General features: G+C 34.4%; 1 protein-coding gene across 1 annotated transcript; it reads left to right on the plus strand.

Moving 5' to 3' along the window:
* The first annotated feature begins 2,563 nt into the window (after window positions 1–2,563).
* Window positions 2,564–7,838, plus strand: LOC143579586 (phosphoinositide phospholipase C 6-like). The gene is made up of 9 exons (XM_077062842.1): window positions 2,564–3,016; window positions 3,712–3,908; window positions 4,275–4,410; window positions 4,500–4,682; window positions 5,339–5,733; window positions 6,254–6,371; window positions 6,444–6,596; window positions 7,383–7,469; window positions 7,548–7,838. The coding sequence occupies exons 1-9, from the start codon at window positions 2,660–2,662 to the stop codon at window positions 7,836–7,838; spliced, it is 1,917 nt and encodes a 638-aa protein (XP_076918957.1). The 5' UTR covers window positions 2,564–2,659.
* Window positions 7,839–8,820: the final 982 nt, after the last annotated feature.

The raw sequence follows: 8,820 nt of genomic DNA on the forward strand, positions 1-8,820 counted from the left end.
AAATCATGTTGTTGTAGTATATGAATATTCTGGACGAATTGGTAAATCCAAAAATTGTGAGAAAAATATATGTTGAACCTAATACTGATGTGTACATGTGTGATTTATTTGGTAATTTAATTGTGGATTTTGATTGATGAGAAAAATCGGTTTAGGTGGTATAAATTGTTAAAGGTGATAAAGGTGTTGGTTGAATTGAGATAATTGCAAATTGTGATATGTTAGTTGTGGTAAATTAGAAATTTGACTTTTTAAGTCAACTTAGAACTAGTTGACTAAATAGTTAGTCTTGCTTGTGATGTTGTAAAAGTGTATTGATCATAGAATTGCAAGGAATATGGCTAAGTGTGTATACTTGATGATTGATTAAGTGTGACTAGAATTATAAGGTAAACATTCTAAGTCCAACCTTTTAGTCAAAGGTCAATATTTTAGTCAAAGGTCAAAACTTTAGTCAAAGTCAACTTTAGTCAAAGTCAACAAAAGTCAAACTTTGGTCAAAAGTCTTTTTAAAAACAATGGGAGATTGTTGGATACTAGTAGTTCTAGGAACCATCCCACAAGTTACTTACGTACTTGCATTTTTAGGGTCTTAGCACGTGACGCATTTACTTCGGTCGGATTTGTGTAATACCTGAAGCACCAACAAGGTGAGTTTACGGCCCCACCTTTATACCTTTCCTTTGGGGGAGGAAACATGCAAAACTGTTTTACTTAACTTGCTCTAAATCTTTACACAACCGTTTGGTTGCTTATAACGTAGTGTTTCTTTGCCAAGGAAAGTCCTCACGAACATCGGACCGTTAACTAAGGTTAACTGGCGTGGTAAATTTAAATAGTACTATTGGGTTTGACAAACCCCACCTTGCATTATTCTCGACTGGAGGTCGAACGGGGTGTAACTTTGACCAAACATTGTTAAGTTTTGGCAATACTTGACTTGAGGCAATAACTAGTCAGCTTCGGTCGTGATGGAAACATAACACTATGCGGCAACGAGTTAACTAAGTGTAGTTAACCATGGGCCACTTTTATTTATAAATGTTTATGAACTGATAGAGCGTAACTTACTTTGAAAACCTGTGAACTCACCAACCATATGTGTTGACTCTTTTTAGCATGTTTTCCTCAGGTCACTAGCAAGCACTTGGATTAGGATAACATTGCATGCATGGACTCGTATTGGTTTAAGTTTGAAAACATTTATTTGATATTGGTTTTGCGCTTGTAGCGCCATGAATTATTTAAACTTGTTTGGGAGATGGCTCCCGCACTTTGTTTAGCTTCCGCACTAGCACTTAAGTATTCTGAACATTTTATTTTGATTTGTTAAAACTTTTAAGACCATGTAGATGTCGTTTGGTGTGATTAATGTGTTTGGATCCTGGTTTGTCACCCGCCTTACGGTAAAACTCCGTTAGTGAAAATTTGGGGGTGTGACACGTCACAACTTCTTTTTGTATTCCATAGCAAGCTCATAGTCATATGGATGCTTTAACTTTATACCATCAAATATATCATTAAAACTATACAATAGTAAATACTGTCTAACTTTAAAAATTACTTTTTATCTTCAGGATATAGATGTATAAATAATTTTTAGTTGAAAAATAAAAAAATGGTTTAAGGTACCCTCCCTAAGTAAGGGTATGTTTGGTATGAGTTATGGAATAAACGAGAGAATGTGATGGACAAAAGAATGAAATAGACAAATGATAAAATGAATAATTACAATTTCATTATCTTGTTTGGTTACTACGTAGGAGTAAAATGAATCATCACTTTATTATTATTTTTTTACTAAATAGTAAACTATATATATACACACACAATATTTTTGTCAATTAATAAAACGGTAATAACGTAATACGATATAATAATAAAATGGTAATAATTATTATAACTTAATAATAGTTATACTATAATAAAATAATAATAATAATAATTATTATTATTATTATTATTGATCATCTTCCATTCTTTAAAGGAACGAAAGAGAAAACTTCTTTTATTAAGAAATAAAAAATGTTAAATATAAAAGAATTTTCCATTAATGAATGACAACTTTTTCTTTTTTTTTTAACGGCCAACTAAGTAACGCCGAGTATTTCGTACGCGGTCTTCATTGGCTAAAGGTAGCCCGATCCTGTCACTAGTCCGGACGGACGGAGCCCCTAGCGGTCCACCTGTTGAGGGATTCACCGGATAAAACCCGACCACTACGCCCGCCAAACGGCACGACAGCGAGGAGCCGGTAAAACTGGGTGAGATCAGGACTCGAACCCTGGCAAATCCCTCACATCTCCCATATAAATTGGTGGTAGTGAAGTTTGAACCCCCTACCTCTCACTAGTAAAGTGAGTATTCTACCATTGAGCCACATCCAATCTATTAATGAATAACGACTAAACTTATTTTATTTTATTCTTTTAAATTTATTTTATTATTTTATTTTATTCTATTCTAAACCAATAAGTGTCACATTATACAAATTATCAAAATCAATATATCTAAGAAAACAAAATAAATAAACAATCGTAGATCAAAAATTACCAAAATTATAGAACCGTTCCATGCGATCACCATTCTCCATCTTGAAACCCTAATTTTGACGTTCATCTTCATACATGCATGCAAACCCAAACCCACAAGAACCCACATGTACGACGATGGTGACAGCAGAGATCAAAGGGTTAAAAGCGGCAAGTATAATTGTTACAAAATGTTCGGCTGTTTTGAACGCAAGTTCAAGATTACCGAACTGGGCCCACCACCGGACGTGATCGACGTCTTCAATACATATACCAATGGTGAATTGGAGATGTCACCGCATAGGTTTTTAAGATTCTTGGTTGAGTTTCAGGGAGATGAAGGGATCACAATTCAGGATGTTGAGCGGATCATGGACCGGGTTCTTGAGCCGTCGAGGGCCGATCTGACACGTTATGTTTTCACTGTTAATGATCTGTTTACTTATCTCTTACTTGATGACATCAATGGCCCCATAAAAACTCAGGTGTGTGTTTTTGTTTCTTTATTCAATTCCCTGTTGGAATAGTATGTAGATAGCTAATTTGTACATTGTAAAGCAACATTGTCACTATATTAATATACATGTAAGTTTAGTGAAGATTTTGTTGTTAATGTAATACTCCTAGTTTGATGTTAGGATCATATGCCATTGAATTTATTGCATTTTGTTGGTATATTTTTTAGAATCTTAGGTCAATTTTAGAGTTGAAAATTAACAAATTTACCTAGAAAGTCAAAGTTGAGGTTCTTGGGGATGATATTGGAGATTGAGATTGAGGTACCCACATAAAAAAGATTGGTTCTTTACCAAGTTTCTTGAATATTTAAGTAGATTAATACGTAGACTAATTAATGTGTACATTGTAAAGCTAACTTTATCACATGATTCAACTATATCATTAAGTTTGATGAACACCAATACATGTAAGTTTGATGAGCTATCAAGCTTTTGTGACTTGTATTAGCTTTTCACATTATACTAACAGGTTCGGTAAAAAGGTAATTTAAAACCTGACTATAGAGTATCGACCATTAGGATCCAAATACAAGTAGAACAACAATGCTAGATGCCCACGAAAAAACCAACAACACACTCAAAAGCACAATCTTTATGTGTGTAAAATATTTTAGCGTTTTTATGTTTGGTGTTATGCCCATTAATAGCTCGTATCATTTCAGGTACATCATGACATGACTGCTCCATTGCAACATTATTTTATATACACCGGTCACAACTCATACCTTACTGGAAATCAACTGAGTAGTGATTCTAGTGAGGTACCAATCATAAAGGCTCTTAAAAGAGGTGTTAGGGGGATAGAACTTGATATATGGCCAAATAGTACAAAAGATGGAATTGATGTACTCCATGGCAGGTATGCATTTACGAATGGTGTTAGTTTCGACCCGTTCACTTATGAATGGTTTATCTAAGTTGTGCTTTGTCTAAACGGGTTGAACGGGTTGGAAGTCACCCAAAGTCTATATTTAACACATTAAATATTTAAATTACTTTTTATTCGAAGGTTCAGATTATTAACTTATGATATTGCCTTGCGAACGTTATTAATGAATTAACTATCTATACATTCTTTTAGAAATGGGCACAAAGTATGTTTGCGGGTCGACTTGACTAGTTGACTTAGCATGTTTCGACTTGACTTATCATGCTTTGCAAACAAGCTTTTCTTTCATATCTATGAGTTACAAGGTTTTGTGTTCATTTTTTTCTATGAGAATAGGACGTTGACAACTCCAGTAACACTTGATAAATGTTTAATGTCGATTAAAGAGCACGCATTTGTTAAGTCTCCGTATCCCGTTATAATCACTTTAGAGGATCATCTTACACCAGATCTTCAAGCTAAAGTTGCGGAGGTTAGTTTTATATTGTTCATTGATGTTTACAGCATAAAAAACTTTCTTTATCATTTTAGAGACTAAGTATTTCTTATGTGGATTTTTAGATGGTCACAAGCATTTTCGGGGATATGCTATATTTACCAAAGGAAAGTGACGAAGAGGAACTCCCTTCACCGGATGCATTAAAACATCAGATCATTCTTTCAACGAAGGAGCCGAAGGAATACCTTGAATCCAAGAATGTGGACAAAGAACATTCGTCTGATGATGAGCCGGATGATCAAAGGGTGAGTCGGCTAGAAATTTGTTTATTTTTAAACCATTCAATCAATTTCATTTTGGTTTAGGACCCGTTTTGACCCAAACCATGCTGATACTTTTTTAAAGTAGCCCGGTTTGACCCGAACCCATTTTGCTCACAACCCGCTCTAATCTGAACCTGGTTTGACCTAGGGTTGTAAAGGAGCCAATTGTAGCTGAGCTTGACTCCTAAAAAGCTTTGGTCGGCTTGTGACTCTTTGTGCCCGCTCATTTGTTTTTTTTTTTTTATTAAGATTATATTTTTCACATATACTGACATTTATAAAAAGAAAAATGGTGTTAGTTTATTATGCACATAATGCGTACTTAACAAACTACAAAATGTGCAATTTATATATATTAAAATTTTGGTTATACTTTTGTGTTATGATTTGTATATATTAAAATTTGGACTTTAATTTAAACGAGCCGACGAGTGAGCCAGCTAAATGAGCCTAACGAGTGGGCCAATGAGCTGAGCTTACCTTGGCTTAGGCCGGGCTCATTTACAAACGAGCGGATTTCGAGCGAGCTTTTTTGAGCGACTCGCAAACTTTTTGAACCATAAATAAACCACACGCTAAGACAATTGATTAGTTTAATCACTCTTTGGGTTTGTTTCAACTCGGTTTCTAAATGGCAGAGCAACAGTGATCACGATGCTGCTGCTGCTGATGATAATGAGAGAGACAACTCAATCCTTGTCAAAAATGATGTAAGTAATAAATCATCTTGTGCAAATGAAGCATGCTCTAGCGCAACCCGACCATTATCATTATCGGAAATCCTTGGTGTGGATTATAAAGAATATGATAATGAAGAAGACGACGACGACGACGACGACGATGATACTGAAGATGCACACTTTGGGCAAAAAACGACCCTTGAATACAAACATCTCATTGCTATTCGTGCTTCAAAACCGAAAAATGGAACAAGAAATGCACTAAGGGATGAGCCGGGGAAAGTGAAACGTCTTAGTGTGAGTGAAGATTCCCTTCTAAAAGCTGCAAATCTTTATGGAGATGATATTGTCAGGTAAACCAGTAACTATAATTTTTTGAGCGCTTAAATCTAATTATATGCACACACGTACAAGAACAAAAAAAATAAAAAATAGATCATTCGTTTTTCAATCTTAAAAGCTTTTAAAATATAAGTAAATGATTGAAATCTAATGTTTATTCATCTCTCTTAAAATTCAAAAAAATAAACAATATGAATAAATTTCATTTATGTATATCAGTATATGACCTACACATGTGTAGGTTATCTGTATGCAATATATACCTACACATGTTTATGTAAACACTTCAAAGTTAAAAAAATCACATGTTTATGTAATAACTAATTTTTTTAGACAATATGAACCATTAGTAAAAAGTTAAAACGATTTAGATTTGTTCTTTTTATTATCACAATAATTTAGTGTTCTGGAATAATACTTTCAAAGTCCTCTAAATAATACTTATAATGCTAATTACGTTTTTGACATTCGAATGTAAGCAAGTGGTTAGTTCTTTTATTTGAGACTAAATAGGGGTTCACTTGCATATAGATTCACTCAAAAGTACATCCTTCGCGTGTTTCCAAAGGGAACACGGGTCACCTCTACAAACTTTAAACCACTTATGGCATGGATGCACGGCGCGCAAATGGTTGCCTTCAATATGCAGGTGAGTTTTGAAGTCAAATTTCTTGTTGAATCGATTTTGTTTATTTCTTACATATTTATTGATTGTAATTAGGGATACGGGAGATCGCTATGGATGATGCATGGTATGTTCAAAGCAAATGGAGGGTGTGGTTATCTTAGAAAACCCGATTTTCTTATGAACAAAGGCCCGAATGATGAAGTATTTGACCCCAAGGCGGAATTACCGGTGAAGAAAACTTTGAAGGTTAATAAGCCATTATACAAATATCGTCTGTCATTTAGGGTTAAGCACAATTAAGCAGTAGGATTAGGGGTATGCACGAAACCAAACTGTAACCAGAATAACTGACGTAACCGAACACAATAAAAACCAATGGTTTGGTTTTATATTTTCTATAAATTGACTTCTCAGTTCGGATTTGGTTTGGCATCAACCAAACTGGATGGAATAAAACCGAAAAACCGATAAAATAATAAGTTGTGTAGCCCAAAATTTTAGGCTTAATGTATAATTATAATATAATCATTTATTAACAAATAGTAATAAGGCCCAAAGTTTCAAGCCCAAATTCGTTATATTGGGTCATTTTCTATCAAAAGTTTTCAAGCCCAATGGTAAAACAGACCAAGGATATAATTGACAACCCGAAGTTGTAGATTATCACTTTCCTGCAAGATATCCGTCGGGAAAAGTCTAAACCCACTTTCCGAAGATCTCTTCCTTCTCTTCGGGATCGAACATCAATTGTGAAACTGAATATAAAAAAAACAAACGAAATAGCTTCCAAAAGCCAAAAATGGTTCGAATTGAGCCCAAAGCTGACTTATGCACACCTGGCTCTACCATTATGGAAGATATCATATTATTATGTGTCCTAATGAACCAGTGTGCACGAGTATATAACCCTTATGAGCTTAACTCTAATGGACTTAACACTAAGTTACATACCGAATTTTATCAGTCATTCAATTTGTTTTTTGGATTTCAAGAGCCTCGGTATACTCTATAAATATGTGTTTTTATTTTCAGGTGAAAGTGTATATGGGCGATGGGTGGCGTTTGGATTTTAGTCTGACTCACTTTGATTCATACTCACCACCTGATTTCTACACAAAGGTTTTTATATTTCCATATGAAATAGGATTCAAGGCATCTAAACAACTTTTAACAATCTCAAATAATGTGATCCATCAGGTCTACATGGCTGGAGTATCTGCTGATGTGGCAAAGAAGAAAACCAAAGTAATTGGAGATGACTGGACACCTGTGTGGAATGAAGAATTCACATTCCCATTGACAGTCCCGGAGCTCGCTTTACTTGAGATTACAGTACAAGAATACGATGTAGACAACGATGACTTTGCGGGTCAAACATGTTTTCCCGTCTCTGAACTGAGACCGGGGATTCGTGTGGTTCCGCTTCATAATAAGAGAGGAGAGAAATTTAAATCTGTAAAGCTTCTAATGCGATTTTCGTTTGTATAAACATAATCACAGTGATCTTTATGCAAAAATAGAAATTTTTAACCTTTTACAAGAACTTGATGAATATTGTTTTAAGAAATTTTCTTGATATAAAGAAAGAATACCATCAAAATTACAATAGTTTTGAAAAACATTTATATTGAGAGCGCAAAAAGGAAATTTTAAAACTTTAAAATATGTGACAAAAGAGGATTACATAATATAGTGATGAACGAAAGGGGATTACATGCATGTAACATATGTGCAAATTCCGATAGATCAATAAAACATACATTATTTGCAATTTGCTAAAAGTGATCAATAAGGCCAAAATGTGTGGTTTGATTGTTACATGTTAGATCATTGACTAGGATTGCATACAGTACTGGTGACTTGTTAAACATAGGTATGATTATAATTGTAATTTTTTGGCTCACCAACAATGGTGCAGGAAACACACACTTGCACCTAGCGAGATACAACGGTCTCATCATAGGTCTATAGTCAACTTGAAGTTTTTGCTTGTCCTTAGATGGCCATACAATTTCATCAAGGATTGTATAAATGTGGTGGATCAACCCAGATATGCTATGATTAGCTAGTAATGAGTTTTCTTTTTACGAGTATACTTTTGTTAAAAATAGTCAAAATAAAATGAAAACGGGTAACACGATGTGCCGCTAGCTTGTTGGATGCATTTTTTAATGATTGTGACTTGCAACTTAGGGGAAGGTACATTAAAAAAAAATGTTAAAAGCTACCTTTTATCACCCTCTAATTAAATCAAGGGTACCTTTTACATTACATATTCATCACCGTGCAAAGCCATAGAAAATGGCATAAAAGTTGAACATGAAATCGTTTGAACCTTTGTGGGTTTTAACCTTGAACGGTTAAAGACTTCATTTTTAACCCAATTCCCTGTCGGTGCCAATGACACTGTAACTCTAATGGAATAATAAAATCATTCAAATACTTGTTTAAGTACCGTAATACCTCTTGG

The sequence above is a fragment of the Bidens hawaiensis genome, unplaced genomic scaffold (genome assembly GCF_021521415.1).
Source record: "Bidens hawaiensis isolate Kalapana, Puna unplaced genomic scaffold, B.hawaiensis_p1.1 tig00029878_1, whole genome shotgun sequence".
In the NCBI taxonomy this organism is placed as follows: Eukaryota; Viridiplantae; Streptophyta; class Magnoliopsida; order Asterales; family Asteraceae; genus Bidens; species Bidens hawaiensis.

Coding starts and splice junctions, on each gene's coding strand:
- LOC143579586 (XM_077062842.1), top strand. CDS start 2,660: ATGTACGACGATGGTGACAGCAGAGATCAAAGGGTTAAAAGCGGCAAG. Junction 3,909..4,274: donor ATTGATGTACTCCATGGCAG/GTATGCATTTAC, acceptor CTATGAGAATAG/GACGTTGACAACTCCAGTAA. Junction 6,372..6,443: donor TGGTTGCCTTCAATATGCAG/GTGAGTTTTGAA, acceptor GATTGTAATTAG/GGATACGGGAGATCGCTATG.